This window comes from Idiotropiscis lumnitzeri, chromosome 8 (genome assembly GCF_059441095.1).
Source record: "Idiotropiscis lumnitzeri isolate Australia: NSW breed Sydney's pygmy pipehorse chromosome 8, RoL_Ilum_1.0, whole genome shotgun sequence".
Taxonomy (NCBI): Eukaryota; Metazoa; Chordata; class Actinopteri; order Syngnathiformes; family Syngnathidae; genus Idiotropiscis; species Idiotropiscis lumnitzeri.
The window spans coordinates 5057299-5074643 of record NC_142398.1 but is presented as its reverse complement, the minus strand read 5'-3'; the positions used below and the strand labels follow the sequence as shown (position 1 = coordinate 5074643).

The window sequence follows — 17345 nt, the reverse complement described above, 5'->3', positions numbered from 1 at the left end:
TTACTAGTGGATATAAATTCCGACAGGTACCAAAAGTGTCGAAAGTGTAAGCCCAACAGATGTTATGGCACTTTCATTTATATGGTAATGCATCTAAAAAAAATAAGAAAGTGTGCTATACACTACTTCAGAATTTTGGAGATTTTGTCTATAACAATGCGATTAATCGTGACATTAGTCGCTCTGGGTAATTAAATGGTGTTCTATATTATGAATACTGGGAGATGCTTTTCACACCCCCAAGAAACACAAAATGCTACGATAGTTACAGAGCATACGGAAACCTATCTCAGACGCTTGTTGTCTTGTCTTGTTATTGCGGGATGAGATGATTTGACTCGGATTGGTTCCTGGCGCGAGATCAACCAATGAGAGCATGAGTGGATTTATCCCGTGAGCTCATGGCTGCGACGACCCAGCATATTCCGTTGTTGTATCTCGCCAGTCTTGTCATTAACAAAGAAACGTCATTTTAGTGTGGTTATTAGGCAATGTTCCGTTGTAATTGGCCAGGGTATGATTCCAGAATGTTGGCTTGTACTATTTAGAAGGTTGGGACCCATGCCGTGGGGGTCGCTATGGCGTTCATCCAATAGAAAATAACAATTAGAAATTAAAATCTGAAATAATAAAAATAAAAACACATTTTCACATATGAAATTGCAATCCCAATATATAGGAAAAAAATCGTAATTAGACTATTTTTCAAAATCATTCTGTGCTAACATATGCACATAGGCCATTTTGTTCTATTATTTTAAAGAAAATGATGAATAAAAATGTACCAATTTCTTTCATCTGAATTGTCTTGAGATTTCATTGCAACACTGACAGATGTGTCAGGTGCGCCGTTGTGCCAACAATAGAAATTTAAGCAAATGACCCATAACGGACAGTTTCAGACTTCCGAGCGTCCGGGAACAACTCCGCCCCATAAAGTCTGACTTGAGGTCATGCACAGACTGTTCGACATCTCGCTGGGTGAAATTGAAAGAGTCCACATTAAAGTCTAATAAATGTGTCAATCAGCAAAAATGGGTCATCTTTTTCCTTGTTCCAACCCGAGTGCGGCTCTCAAGTGTAGCCCGCCGGAGTGCTGAGTGCTATTAAACTTTCATCGGCCGGAGGTCAGTCTTCATCCCTCAGAGCAGACGTTAAAAATAGAACCAGACCGACCAGAATAGAGGAAGAGGAGGTTTGCAGAGGAAAGAGGGGAGAGGTGCCAACAAAAAGAGACCAGATCATGATGATGACCATGTTAAGAGGAGGCTTAAACCAGTTTGGACTAAACGACTTCCCAGTTGAGTAACAATAACAATATATACAAGGCTTCTGACTATTCTTATGTTCACTTTAAAGGACTCACAAAGTAGAGCATCTCAGTCCAGCCCTCCATGGTGATGCACTGGAAGACGGTGAGGACGGCGAACAGGATGTTGTCAAACTGCGTGATGCCGTAGTTGGGCCCGATCCAGCTGTCCCGGCAGGTGGTGCCGTTGGGGCACAGCCTAGACGGCAACTTGGTGCCGCATGGAACCTTGTCCACGATCTCACCTGATGAAAGAGGAGCGATGTAGGCGGCAAGAATTGCCGGTGGCATCGTACGTGACAAAAAATATGCGTACATACATGATGTTTACGGCAGCAGTTTGCAGCAGCATTGGATGTTGCAGAGAATACGACGGTAATACAACCCTGCTGACTGATTTTGTTGCATCTCATAGTGACAATAATCAGCATTAATATTTGCCATTTAATGATTATCAGCATCGGCCTTAAAAAAAATTCTAATAAAATAAAAGTGTGGTGCCCGATAAGTTAAACTGATCTCTTATAAGGCGTCAGATTTTTCTAGTCCGACTGTTAACTTCAGGGAACTATTGATTTAAAAAACTTAAGCAACATTCTAAGTGATGCTGCTGACATGCTGAAATACATTTCAACAAACTTAAGAATTGCGGTTTGCTTTTTTTAAAATTTGGACGCAGCCCCAAATATCAGTTGTTGGTTTCCTCGACGACTAATAATCAGCCATGGCTCTGAAAAAAACATATCGGTCCATTTCTATTATAAGCAGCAAGAGTAGTCCACGGCACTGCATGTATAAAAATAAAACCATACCCACAATGCATTCAATGTTGCTAACTATTCTTGCTCCTGTTCATGTTGACTTCTGTATAAATCGTAACATTCTGACTGAGGCTCACCTGTAATGTCATCGTAGCAGGTGGTATGGAACTTCCCCATGTAGAACTCCAGGCCGATTATGGCGAACATTAAGATGGCCACGAACAGCAGCAGGCCGATCTGCAGCAGTGGGATCATGGCCTTCATGATGGACTTGAGCACCACCTGCAGGCCTGGAGGACACAACGCGGGACAACGCCTTTGAGAGGGAATCCTCAGTCAGAAAAAGGGGACGGAGAGGTTTTCGTGTACTTACTGGGGATGCCCGACACCAGTTTGAGAGGCCGCAGCACTCGGACGGCTCGGAGCGTTCTCAGGTCAATGTAAGAGCGCAGAGATGATAAAATACTGTGAGGGGACAAGAAAAAAAAGAATGTGGTCACTAGGAGTGAATGAGTTTGAAAACTAGTCTAATTGTGATTTTTTTCCCCCCCTAAATAAGGTCATTGAGATTTTACGTAATTTTTTTTATGGTCCTCGTCCCATTCATAGTTTTTTACAAATATAAGCAAAAAAAAATACAGTAAGTAAAAATAACTGTGATAAAATGGTTGCATAATTGTGCACACCCTCTTATTACTGCAGGCGTGGCAGCCCCCTCCCTCCCCTGTCTACTCCGCCGAGGTCTCTACAAGTTTCGTTGCTAATTCCACTAAGAGGCCATTTATTACCAAACGCCATTCCGGCAGCCAAGGCCCTCATTTCTTCAATGGCTTTACATTAACTGCCTCGCTGAATCGCTGCTAAAGGACGACACTGCCGCTGCCGCCCAGAAAAAAACACGAGAGCTAAACAAAGTAAATAAATAAATAAGCAAACAGCCCAAGACCAATGGAGCGAAGGGCTCTGTGAGTTTATATTTGCATTCACCGGCCTCAAAGTAAGTCTCCTTCCTAATCTCTGTTTGTCGCCATCTCCACAGGGCGTCAGCGTTCATCCGAGCGAGACGAGCCAAAAAGAAAGAAAAAAAAACATTACAGGATGCAGTCGCATCTGGCAACGGACCAACCTGCTCGCAGTTTACAGACCAGCGACCAGTAGGGGAATCACAGCCAGTAGACTGGACTGCAGGCTGCTCTTTTAGGGATTTGGGCAGCATTCAGGGAGAAAATTAGTTGGTATAGACAATCAAAAGGATTGAAAGGAATGGAGTTATTGCGTTGATATATTTGTGCAAGTAGAGGAATCCATGAATCTCGTCAGATTTGGACCATCAGTTTTATCTCTGAAGAAGAACGACTAATAACCACCATGAGCCCAGAATGGTTGCTTCAAACCAAAATGGCAGACTTCCTGTCTTTTCTTGCCTCTTGAAAAAAAATTTCTCGGTCTACTTGTGATAGACATGGACACCAAATTTCATTTTGCTAAGTGGAAGAGAATTTCAAGAAAATTCCTCTGGCCAACCAGACCTGCATCTCATCTCTGAAGGACCCATGGAAAAATGCCCAAAATGGAAACTTTGAACCAAGATGGTAGACTTTGTGTCTTTTTGAAAATGGCTTCTTGAGACTTTTTATGGGTCTACTCGTCATTAGAGATGGATACCATATTTCATCGTGTTAACTGTAACGGGCTCCAAAACTTTCCAGAGGGAGACCCCACCTACGCCTTGTCTCTGAAGGACCCCTTGAAAAACGGCCACTTTGAAAATGTCAGACTTCCTGTGTCTTTTCAAAGATGGCTTCTTGAAACAATTTTGTCGGTCTACTCGTGCTAGATACGGATACCAAATTCCATAGTGCTATGTCGAAATGATTTCAGGGGCTTTGTCAAAAATTTTCCATAGGGAGACCCCACCTATGCCTGGTCTCTGAAGGACCTCTGAAAAACTCCCCAAAATGGCTACTTTGTACCAAAATGTCCTGCATCTTTTTTAGCATTGCGTTTTAGACTTTTTTGGTGGGACTAGTAATGACAGACACATCAACTAATTTTATGAGGCTGAGTGGGTACCAGGGCGGAATTTCAAAAAAGAAAATGAAAATCCAGAAAGAATTCTGAGTTTTACAGTCACTGATCAAAGTTTCTACAATCCTCCGCCCACACACGACAAAAACTCAAAATGTGTCTCGTATATGTGGCTCTCGGTCCCCCTCACTGCTTAATAGATAAATGACACTTGTGGGAATTCTCCAGCGACAGGATAGTGGGCATCTCCTCCGAGGCAATGTGTGAGGGAAGAGTGGGTGGATGGGAAGAAAGTGATATTCCCAACTGTCCAAAGTGTGACATTCCATTGCGGTGTCGAGACAAAGTGATGACAGAGGCGGAAATGGCTGGGAAACACCTTGCAGTCACACACACGGCACAAGTGAAAACACACATAAACATGCTACTGCTTAACATGAGACTTGGAAATCTCCTGAAAATTTTTTTCTTGATTTGGTCTTTCGTAGGATACGTAGGATCTCAGTTTGAAGATGCAGGACCAGATTTTGAATTATCCCTCAAAAACTGTACTTGAGCCTTAGTACTCAGACATGTCCCTCAAATGTTACAGTATTCACCTCTTGATTTTTGCCTCAAGAACCTAACATGGACTGAAGGAACAAGACTACGACTTGCTCCTCCAAAACAAATGACAAAACATGTCCGTCAAAGGTCTTGTCCTCGTCTGTCTCCCAACGACTGATCCAGAGAAAAACGAATTAGGCTTGTTTCTAGGGGAGAATAGATTTGGAACCAAATTTTAAGACTCAGGACTTTGACATGTCCCCAAAACATTCAAATCTTAAATTGGTCTTGTCGTCCAAAGACATAAACAGCATTTGGAACTGAGCTTGAAGACAAGGACCATAATTGCCTCTCAAAAACTGCATTGGACTTGAGCCTTAAGACACAAAGTTGATGCCCCAAAGACCTGACCAACACTTTAAAGAAATATGATTTGGCCTAACTCAAAATTCACTGAAATGGACTTGAAGAAGATCTTGGACTTGTCCCTCAAGGACTGACCACTTTACAGGGACTCGGAATTAAAGACATACAACTCAGATGATGACAATGATGCGGGGGATGACATCGGGGGGCTCCCTCGCCACCTTCCTCAGGCCAGGTCTCTCCCCGCTTCATGTCTCCGTTGCCACGGCAACCACTAAGTCCTCTCTCCACTCCACGAGTCTCTACGGTAACCAGCCTGCTCTCATTCACAAGCGTTACCACAGCAACGCGGCTCGGGCTCATTGATGGAATCTCGCCACTGCCGCAGCAACGGTGAAGGGAAGCGGGGTCCCCAAGCGATTGATTTTTTTTCGGTGGCCGTCCTCCACTCTCTTCCCACCTCCTCCCCCCTTACCCTGCCTCCCTACACCGCCCACTCACTCACACACACACACACACACGCACACATGCGCACCCCCACGCACACACTCTTCCAGTCTGACGTGTCTTCATGAACACACATAAATCAGGTCACGTGCATAATGTGTGTATATACGTGTGTATGTGATTGCATGCGTGTGTGCTGTGTAAACATTGTGGAAGTGCCATGTGTCAACGCAGTGTGAGTTTCTCTCCCGTCAGTGTCCCCGACAGAGGACCACCACCACCCACACATCCACAATACACACGCACACACTCTCACACAAACATATGACGGTGACGTGCACACTTACAAGGTACATAATGAGCCTTATGCATATTTGAACAAACACAAACAGCGGGGAGGTTGCTTGAGGGACACTGCCCCACCAGATGCCGCTGTTTTTCATATTTAATACAGAGCAATAACTGTAAAATTAACACAATCAATAAAATTGTCTGATGTCAATTCTTTCATCGCACTATCGGGGGCAGCTGGGAATGTGCCTGACAAATTTTACACAAAGACTTGACTGATTGCAAGCGGGGGTGTTTTTGTATGTTCTTTATTCTATCTAATTTTAATTCAAATATGTGCAATTTTTATTAAAAATTCAGTTTACATTTCCATCCATCCATTATCCGAGCTGTTTATCCTCACGAGGTTCGCGGGCATAAAATAGGTAGGGGAGAACATGCAAAATCCACACAGAAAGGTCAAGGTCTGGATTGAACCCTGCACTTCTGTACTGTGTGGTACAGTCAATCACTGTGGTGCCCAAGTTTACATTTATCTAACTTGATTTTTTTTTTTTTATTTATTATTATTTAAAATTTTAAATACAGGAATATTTCAATACAATTTGTAAACAATAATAATCAAAGAAGTATTTAATCTTAAATGAATGCATTTGATCTAATTGAGAATTTATTTCACATTCACATTTTTGATAACCGTATTTTCACAACCACAGGATGCACCGTATTAAAAGGCTCAGTCTCAGTTGGGGGTGCTAGTTCTTTATTTAACAAATACAGAGGGTACACCATATTATTGAACGGAGGCATGTCAAAACATGGTTTGGGTCTGTTGTGTAAAGGTTAATCTAACCTGAGAATTTTCTTGCTTGCAATAACATCAATGATAAGATACACTATGACATTGTGGACGGCGGCCCTTTTATCCAGCATTCTTCCGCACGGACATACACGTTACTGGTCTGACTGTCTCAAACCGTGACCAACAGGGGTGCTCACCCAATACAAAGTACATTGTTCACAGTCAGTTCAGTGCTCTGTGGTTTCAAACTTGACCAATAGGGGTGGCTTACGCACGCATGCACACACACACACACACACACTCGCACCCTCTATATAATGCATGAATGTGACACGTTCAAAGTCTAGGAACCCGGTCCACACATAAGGTGCCCCGCATTATTAATTGAGACTTTTGGGTGTGCCCTATAGTCTTCAAAATAGCTTAATATTTAAACAGAAATTATACATTCATTACCTACTTTTTCTAAAAACTGCAATCATTAAATGTATTAAATTTATCGAAAATGTTGTTAGGAGAAGCGGAACATATAATGGCTAGATGTTTGTAATATTGTAATAATTGTTTTCAAAAATAGACTTTTTATATAGTAGTTTAACTGTCACACTGAATTTAAATTTAAACATGTGCTGATTTTATTCCAACACAAAAAAATTGCAGACCAAAACATTTTGCAATAAAGCCAGACTGCAATAGATGAATCGGGGTATTGCGGAGGAAGTACTGCATACACCATCAATGTGAAACATTTCTGCTAAACAAGTAACTGCCTCATGACGACAAACTATTAAGAAAAATGTTACTTGGAATAAAGTGTCAAAAAAGACCATGGGTCACGATCCACATTATCACTGTATTTGCACGTTTGATAAATTCCCCTGGCATACTCACACAAATTATCCCCCCTATGAGGTGGTACGCCCCACCATCACTTTCCTGATCGGGAGAGTCCACCGCCTGAGTGGGACGGAGAGGGGCGAGTTGAACAGAGGGCTAGGGAGTGTCAAGGCTTTCCTTCACGAAGCTTTCACCAGGCGGAAGCACTTTGCCGCTCCCGACCGCATTCTCCATCCTCTTCATTTTCTCACTCGGCCATTATTGCTGAGCTCAGCCGAGTGCTAACGTGCACATGATGAACCCCAGCGCCCTCCCGCCATCTCCCGTCACGTCCTGTCGTCAACCTGCTCACAAATTGCTCTTGAATCCTGCAATCCAGACTTGGCGGGAAGCGCTTATACTGCCACTTTTAGGGTAAATGAAGGTGAGGCACAAAAAGTGACGCAACATATCAGTCCAAACAGCTTCACTCTTGTGTCCACTCAAGTTCGTCTATCATAATAGGACGCACTACAAAGTCTTAAGAAGCCATGGAACCGAACAGAACAGCAGCTTTGGTTTGGTTAGACGTGAATTCCTGGGCGTGATTTTGATCAACTAAATTCGCCAAACTTTTACAGGAAGAACACCTTGTGTAAAACACATTGGCGGACTTCCTGCGTGAGCAGCGATAACTACGATAACTATGGCCTGATGACATGATGGTTCTCCGCCGAACTTGGAGGATAATGTTTTGGCGCTGCCATCTTGGGACAAAAGTTAAATACATACGTCGTAGGGATGTTTAAAATAAAAGACCATTTGATATGTACTGTCAATTCATGAGGTACAAGACTATACAAGAACAGTTCATTTTATAGTGGAACAATTAGATTTGGTTTGATTCAGTGGGATTATGATTCAATTCGATTTTTTTACAGCTGAGTTTCTTGTTGTCATTTTACAATGAACAAACTTGTCAGTAGGCTTCTGTAAATGTGGCCTTTCCTTGAAAAGTAATTGATTGCCAATTAAAGACAATTTGATACGCATCAAATTCAATACATTCATTCTTAAAGAGGAAGTCAACCAGAAAAATGTCTTAACAAGAATATGTTTTCTGCAGCCCCACCAGTCTAAACTCGCCAAGATGATTAATATTGCATTTGTGGAATATGAGTTAAGCAGTAAACTCCACCCATTTTTTGTACATCTCAAGCGGTGGCCATTTTGCCACTTGGTGTCGACTGAAAATGGCATCACAGTTGCTCAGGGTTCCAATCATAGCTCAGCTTCAGAAAACAGGTGAGCCAGCACGACCAAGGCAATCAATTCAATATGGGTCTACTCATGAAAAAAAATGCCCACCAAATTTCATGCACTAGTTTCAGCTGAATTTACACTCACCATCCTACCCAAATGAACATCTTCACTTCGATGTACAAACCTGCAATATTTACTGAGTTTGACAATACGTGTTGGCCAAAAAGTGGACGAGCTAGGACGCCGGAAGTTTTACACGAGCTGCAACCTTTTAGCTGATGGCGTTGGAGGGCAGAGAGCAAGGTCTAGGAGAAAGCCACATGCCCGTAAATGACTGCAGAGCAATAAAGCTAATTGAAGTGATGGCAAAGGGACAATTTCCAGCTCGGTACTCTGTCTCCCGCTCTCCTCCCTGACCTCAGTTTTCTGGACGTCATGTCCCGGTTCCTGTAGTCACGGTAAGCCCTTCCACGTGTATACTTGATTTAACGGGGACATCTTGTGCTTGTAATGCTAGAATTATCCTGCATGCTTGCAAAGTTATTGATCGTCTGGCCAAATTAAGTTGAGTTTTTACTTTGTTGTATCTTTTAATTTTGATGAAATAAATGTTTTTAAAAAGTCCATGTCCCAAAATATTAATACGTTTTGGGTAAATCAAACTCAATGCTCCAGATTATCTTATGAATTAGACAGGATCAAAACTGTAGAAATAGAAAATGTTAATATGATTAATATAATTTACAGAAAAGTCTGACGTCATTCTGTCATTTCCTGATAAAAGATTGCACCAACAACAACAACAAAAAAAAAATCAACAATCTTGATCTCACAAGTTAGTCTGGGTATGAATGATATTGGGGCCATAAGAGGGTCATATGTCAAATATTTTACATTACTTTTGCAAGCACACGTCACGCCATTTTTAATGTCCATCCATCCATTATCTGAACCGCTTCTCCTCACGAGGATCACTGTGGGTGCTGGAGCCAATCCCAGCTATATTTGCGCAATAGGCGAGGTACAACCTGAACTGGTTGCCAGCAAATCGCAGGGCACACAAAGACGAACAACCATCTGCACTCATACTCACACCTCGGGGCATTTTAGGGTGTCCAAAGAACCTTATTGGAATGTGGGAGGAAACCGGAGTACCTGGGGGAAAACCCACGCAAACTCCACACAGGAAGGCCGGAGCTGGGATCGATCCTACAACCTCTGCACTGTGAGGCCATCGTGCTAACCAGTCATCCACCGTGCTGCCACATTTTTAATGTGTTTTCAGCAATTCATTGCATGAAAAAAATACATTTTAACAATTTGGTCATTTTATTAATAAAGTTGGGATGGCTTTGCTATCGCCATAAGAGTCAGCCAGCAAAAAGATGACACCTGGAAAATTGAAACGGACAAATTTGAAGCAAAAAAAAAAGGACAACGTTCTTGTGGTTTCATGGGAGATTTTTTTTTTTTGCTAGCCACACAGACCAAATTTCATTTTGCGAAGTAACGCTGGCTTAGGAACCTGGATTTTCCAAAAACATTCCAGCGGGCACTGCAAAACAAAACGTTAATTTTCCCCTAAATCACTAAATCTACCCTTTGTAAATGAAAATGACTGAATTTGTGTGTCTTGCCAGGCATGGCTTCCTTTGTGATTAAAGACACAGTAGGCGTGCTTATGCAAAATTGGCTTCTGGGGCTGAATTTTCCCAAAACAAACATGGCGGCGCAACAAATCCAAATTTGGGTCATCAAATTGACCCTAAAATTGGTGTTTCAAACCGAAATAGCAGATTAGGGGTCTTTCCAGTTACTGGTTCTTGAGGCTGTTTCGTGGATGTTCTCAAGATAGACATGGCCACCAAAGATCATGTCGCTTGGTGAAAGTGACTTCAATGGTGGAATTTTCCAAAAACACTCCAGAGCACCATCAAAGAGAAAGGAAATTTCCACCAAACTTAAAAAATTAAAATTACTGCTTCAGACCCCAATTGTACACTTCCTGTAGGCTTGGTTTTCTGAGACTTTTCTTCCTCTGTATACTCATGACTGACATGGCTAGCAAACTTTCAAAAATTAAAATTTCCATTTTGGGATTGTTCAGATCTTTAAGAGGCTCACAAGTGAACACCTGGAAAAATGTCCATGAGGCCTGAAGATGGCCACTTTAAAACGTGTGTCTTTTGCGGCATGGCCGCTCAAGACTTTTTTTTTTTTATAGGCCTAATCCTAATGATGAAGAACTAAAAATGGTTACAAAGGCTACATTTTGCAGGGCAACAACCAAGCAAAATGAAAAGGACCCTCTAAAGACAAAAACACTTCCTCTATCAATTGCTTATTGTGACTTTTTTTCATGCGTCTCCTCATGATAGACATGGCTACCAAATTTCATGTTGCTAAGTTAGACTGGCTTTGTGGGGCTTTGCATTTGAATTTTGTATTGTAATTTTCCCTGTTCTTGTGTGCCGATTCAAATGAAGTTATTGAAGAAGAAAAAAAAAACTGAAATGCGTAAGAGTGAAGAGAGACAAAAATCAATCATGTTTGACTTTTACCTTGTCACGTCTATTTGGGCAAAGCGAAACACCGCAGGTCGGTGAAAGTTTTTTAATTGGGGCACACAAAGATGGGAAAACATGACATAAAACACTCACACACACACCCACACACCCCCATGCAATCTTAAAGACGTCCCCCAGCTGAAACATTCTATATGAATAAACATGAAGAGTGAAGGTCCATAAATTGGCCATATAGGCCATGCATAGTAATCGCGCGTATCCCTTTGAAGTGTGCGCTTGCACGTGTGTGTGTGCGTGAGTGAGAGAGAGTGAGTGAGAGTGAGAGTGAGAGAGTGAGAGAGAGAGAGAGAGCGAGAGAAGAGTACAAGATAACAGCAGTGTGTGTCAGGCAGGCTTCGCTGCCGGGTGATTGATCATGAGCAGCAGGGAAAAGCAGGTTACTGCAGCACTCGCTTGGCAATGCGCGCACACACACGAACACACCCTCACACACACGAAGATGCGCACACAAGCAGACACACTCCCCTCCCCTTTTCTCCCTTTCCTTCCAGCTCCATCTTTGCCTCGCCTCCTTCCTCAGATGCTCTCTGGTTCGCCATACAGCACTCTCACTACCCTCCTCTTCCTCCTCCCTTCCGTCCTGTTCCGTGGCGCTCCGGGGAAAAGAGAGAGACGTTGTCACGTGCACTCTTCCTCACCCTCCTCTTCCTCTCTGTTATTTACACCGTTTGTCCAGGCGCTGTGTTGCGAAGGCCATTTTGAAATTGATTCCTTCTTGTGTTATTCGGCTCCCAAAGCCGTTGTTACAGTACATTGGAAGCTGGGCTTTGGGAGACATGTCAGGAAGTCAGTCATTATTGGCTGCCAGGATGGCCGAGTGGTCTAAGGCGCCGCGTTCAGGACCCAGTCTCCCCAGGAGACCTGGGTTCGAATCTCGAATTTCCCCATTGTGGGACTAATAAAGGGAATATTATTATTATTATGGTTTGAAGCTACAATTATCGGGTGGTTTGGGGGAAAATTTACATTTGGTTCGTTGGTGCCTGCTGGGAGTGCGTTTTGAAAATCTCCATGAAAAAACCCTCCCACCAAAGCCAGATTCACTTTGCTACATAAAACTTGGTAGTGCCAAGAATCACTTTGTGAAAAGACACAAGAAGAAGCCGCTTGAACCAACGAAGAAGTGTGCAAAGCACGGGCGTGTGCATGGTGTACGTACCTCGAACAAACGTGGAGCTTAACTTAGTTCAAATAAATCACCAGTCGCCTCAACTCGTGCAATAAAATTACATTGTGCAAACTAACCCTATTCAACACGTCCGGGATGGACATGTGGAGAAGCAAAGATCTTCCTTGTCTTTGACGCGCCAGCGTGGATGTTAGCGAGCGCCGACACTCGGCATTGGCATGAAGTGAGAATCAGGTAAGACAACATGTCCTTTGGGAATAATGAGCGCTCTAACAAGTTGAAGTTCAGGAGAATTAAGACGATCAGCAAACTGCAAGGCATGTGCTCCAAGAAAGTATTAGTTCAGTACACGCGCACTGACAGAGAATGAAGGTTAATTCCTCAATTAAGTATTTACGACAATGCTTGAGCCAGGAGCATTGACCGTTAACAACATTGACCATTACATTGTATTGCAATGTACACAAAAATATTGCACTATTCTTCAAAATTAGTTTAACAACCTGATGATTTAATGGTATTTGCTGGCTTTCAGTGTACAAGTACGTTCGACCATGCCGTTCGCAGCAGGGTTGTAGGCAGTAGTATTACGAATTTTGGTGACCATTAGGTGGCTGAGAGCGGCCCAGAGCTGTGAAGTGAAGGCCGGGCACCGGTCTCTGGTGGTGATATCATTGCTTCGCCGAAACATGATATCCAGCAGTTGAGTAGGGCCACAATGCAATCTTGAGCTGTGTGTTTCTGTCATAGCCTCTGGCCATCAAGTTGATCGTTCTGTAAATGTGAGAAGGTATTGATATCCTTCAGTGAGCGGCAGGGGACCCACACTGTCAATGTGGTGGCGGACGAAGAAACGTCGTTGTGGTTGGGCAAATTGGCAGACTATGTGTGAGTGCTGACTTCGCTGGACCGGGCCGGAGACACAATTCTTGGTCTATTGATGTGAGTCACGGTTGATGCCATGCCATATAAACTTCTGAGTAATCAGCTTGGCAGTTGCATGTCCGGATAGGTGGGAAAGACCGTGAATTGTCTCGAAGACATGGTGGCGTAGTGGCGCAGGCACGTAAGTGCTGACAACACAGAGCAACGTGCGACCTTCCCAGTGATAGCGGCCTGGTAAGCAGTCACATCTGCGTCATTTGCCTCGACAGCATGGTAGTCGATTCCTAGGTGGATGGCGTTGATTTCATTCCACGAAAGTGCGTCAACGACTGGATTTTTTTCACCAGGTAGGTACTCAATCTTGTTTTTGCACAGATCAGGCATCAGAAGCCTTGGAAAATGCAAGGAAGAGTGGACGGTGATCCATGCAAATTATGAAGGGTGTACCGTCAAGAGGGTGGCAAACAGCTAGTAGCTCTAGGTCCAAAGTACTGTATTTCTTCTCTGGCCGGCGTAACTTGCAGCTCAAGAACCCAAGAGGCTAGGGATGCTGTTGTGCATATGCTCAACGACACCTTCTGACAGTGATGTTGTCCGTCAAAAGCGTGAGAGGGGTGCCGTGTCGTGAAAATGAGGTTGCATTGTCCAGCGCAAATTTTGCGGCATTGAAAGCACCTTGTTGAGCGTCGGCCCACTGCGGTGCCCTTGGCTTACCAGTCAGGACCTCTGACAACGACCCCATAACCGTCGCAACGCCGGGCAGGAAACAGTGGTAGTATTTCACCATGCCAATGAATTCCTGAAGGGCCTTACGGTGGTCGGTGTTGGGAACTCACTGACCATGACAAATTTGTTAGGGAGGTGGCGTACACCGGACGTCAAAATCTCATGGACCAGGTATTCCACCTTTGACATACTGAAGGTGCAATTGTCTGGGCGCAGGACAGTGCGTACGTGCCCTTGGTGTGACTCTTCACATTTGGAGTTGACCAAAATGTCGTCAACAAAGACGGAGCAGAAGGGAAGGTTGCCAAGTATTTATTATATCATAATCCAGTGGAAAGTGGCACCACGGTTCCTCAAGCTGAAGGAGTAGTAGTTGAACATGAACGTGCCTAATGGGGTGATGATGGCAGTCCTGGTGATGTCATCTGGATGTATGGACACCTGGAAGTACTCCTACAACAGGTCCACTTTAGAGAACACTCTGACACTGTCCAACATAGACGTGAGGTTGGCCCTGTTGGGTAAGGGGTCGTGGTCAAGCACAGTTTGGAGATTTAGATGGAGACAATCTCTACACGGCCTCCAGGACCCATCATGGATCTTTCTCCCCATGCCCATTACCCTCCTAACAGTAGAATAACGGCACGGCTAATAGCAACATTTAGCTTCAGGCCGTAAAAACAAAAGGCGTTAGCACAACAAAATTAGCACCTTATTATCCAGCTTGCGTCTTCATGTCGCGGGGTTGCCTCCCAAGTACTTGCATGCTTTGTCCGCCACCGCTTGCAGCCGTCAGCTTTGGCTTGAGAGTGAAAGGGTGTCAATTTCAAATAAAAACGTCATCGAACACCGGGGCTGGCTTATGGAACGGTGCGCATTGCTGAGCGGCATTTGCTTTTAGTTGGGTCCGATTCGGGAGCGTCAATGTTCAGCGAAGAAAAAGTTCCAGCAAGGAGGCCGACTCCACAGCTGAGTGTGGCCGCATTGGAACGCATTTCTTCATCAGTTACGTTCCCAATTGTACCGCGTGTTGTAGGTAAACAAACTGGGGCCAATCCTCGTCCAAATAAATGTGCACGTCTACTCGTTCCCACTTCAGTTTCCGTAAATATCCCGACTGGTGCATTTAAGCCGTGCGTCCTCACCCTGATCAGCAAAGAAGGGGTGTGTGAGTGTCCGCCCAGCAGACATCTATGTAGCTCCGCGGGTGCATCTGCTCACTTCCACATTTGCTCAGTCTCATAGGAATCAGCTACACAGAGGTTAATGTTGAAGTGGTCATTGGTAGGGACGTCCACATGAATTTTGGTGCCAATTGATCACCGTTTTTGGACGTTGTAAGCAAAGAAAGTATGATGATTTCCAATGGCGGGTTCGTAATCGGTCCCTTTCGAGACTCACAGAACCACGGAGAGAGCGGAGGGCGGCCTGGCCATATTCTTCATTATAAGTAGGCGTTTTTCAAAATGATTACTCCAAAATGAATGGATAAAAAAAGAAAATGCTTACTAGTTTCAGTTTCAAGATCAAATAATATACAAACTGAGCTTGTTAGTGAAAAATGGGCCATCTCGGCTGGCCAGTTCCTATAAGTAGTGGGCGGTTGGTGACGTCAACTAGTAGACAGTAGTGGGTTAGGAAATCTGCACCGAGGATCGGGGTCAGTCAGCGATGGTGAATTTGAGTGGCATTGTGCATGAACCGTCCGTGGCAATGTCAGTCATGTTGGTGGCGTCACATTTCATCTGATCTAGGCCACTGGTATTGTGTTGGTCATCCGGTCCAGCGGGCGAGCTTTATTGGATTAAGTTTGTGTCGACCAAAGACTTGCGCCTGGATAAGGCGTCAGTAAGGTTGAACAACCCACCGTGCCCCAGAATAGCATTCAATTGCGAAGTCCTGACATCAGTCGTCACCGTGCCAGTCGGCGACCGGCATAATAGTTTTTTGCCCACTTGCAACCGGGCAATCGGTTGCGAGCGGAGGCCCCAAATTTATCATGATAAAAACATGTACACATGGCATCAGCTGCTCGGGTTGCTGATTGGCTCATTTCGGCGTATGGATTGGTGGAGAAACAAATTGCACATGGACATCTTCGGTGCAGCTACAGTGTTACATCTATTCAAGTCTGCTCTTTATTCTTTTGTTAATGTTATAATTTGCCTTCCAAGATGAAATGCCTGTTTCAAATTTAGTATTTTATAAAGTAAATTACCCGCAAAAAATGGAACTATTATTCCAGTGTGACTTATGTACGTTTTTTCTACCATTTTATGCATTTTGGGACTCCAATCAAAATTACGCACTAAAGATTTTAAATCAAATTAAATCGGGGCTTGAGCAAATCGTCAACATACCTAATATCGACTGATATCTATTACTTATACTGTGATTTACTTTTTAACCGTATCGCCCAGCGCTACTTGGCAATATGAAATTTGAATTCTTGAGAAGCAATGGCCAATGCCATTTAAGCTGGAAACAGTAGTTTTAAGAAAATTTATGAAGCAGGTCCCACATGAGTAGATATTTTGATTTGAAGCTGATATACGGTTTTGATTTGGCCATTTCTATTACTACTTCAAAGAAGAACATGTTCTAAAGACTTTGTCCAATTCATACAAAACACATCCTTGACAGATTGGTGACAGTAATTTTTTAAATTCAGTAGATAAATTTTCATCATTTGCTTATGTCCACAACATGACGGCAGAGTTTGATGACTTACAGTCCCAAAATTGGCTCTCGTGTGTCTCCCATACTGACAATCATTGATGTCAACAAAATGCTTAATATTTAGCTTAATGATTAGCATGTTTAGCAGAGACCAGCACATTGAAAAAAAAACTGTCAAAGTATCATATCATCAGTAAGTATCATGCAGACATTTGTAGTGTTTGCGCTATAGAATAGTTAATTAGTAAACGAGTCCTTGCATAAAAATCACAAACGTGAGCAAATTAATCCTAAAATAACCCTCAACAATGGCTAATTGTTTTGCATTTTTAGCACCAACTAGCCCCGAAAAAATACGGAAGTATATAAATATATTGTATACTTACCTGACTAATTAGTTGCCACTTTATAATTGCCTAGCTGTTAAAATACAGATTTAAAAAATTGCATGCTTAGAGACACTTTGTGTTTAAGCTATCGCAAAGTAGTTAATTATTAGCATGTATGAGTCCAAGCATAAAAGGCAGAAATGTGAAACACTTCATGGCTTCACTATAAGCAGTCCCTGTTCAACATACATGACAATTTGTGAATACCAGTAATTGAAGCTTACCCCACAAAAGGGTGTTTCATTGTGTACAGATGTCACAAAATGGGCAACAAAGCACTTCAAACCGATCATCATAAAGCATCAACACCATGCTTCAAG

General features: G+C 43.2%; 1 protein-coding gene across 14 annotated transcripts in view; it reads right to left on the bottom strand.

The window, feature by feature from the left end:
* The window catches only part of cacna1ab (calcium voltage-gated channel subunit alpha1 Ab), a 106318-nt gene that overhangs the window by 72540 nt on the left and 16433 nt on the right, over positions 1-17345 (bottom strand). For all 14 annotated transcript variants that reach the window (XM_088302222.1, XM_088302221.1, XM_088302228.1 and 11 more), the window contains exons 5-7: positions 2444-2535; positions 2208-2360; positions 1367-1554 (exon numbers count right to left, since the gene is read on the bottom strand). In XM_088302222.1, coding sequence (XP_088158348.1) covers positions 1367-1554; positions 2208-2360; positions 2444-2535 — 433 coding nt within the window. The remainder of the gene's footprint in view (positions 1-1366; positions 1555-2207; positions 2361-2443; positions 2536-17345) is intronic.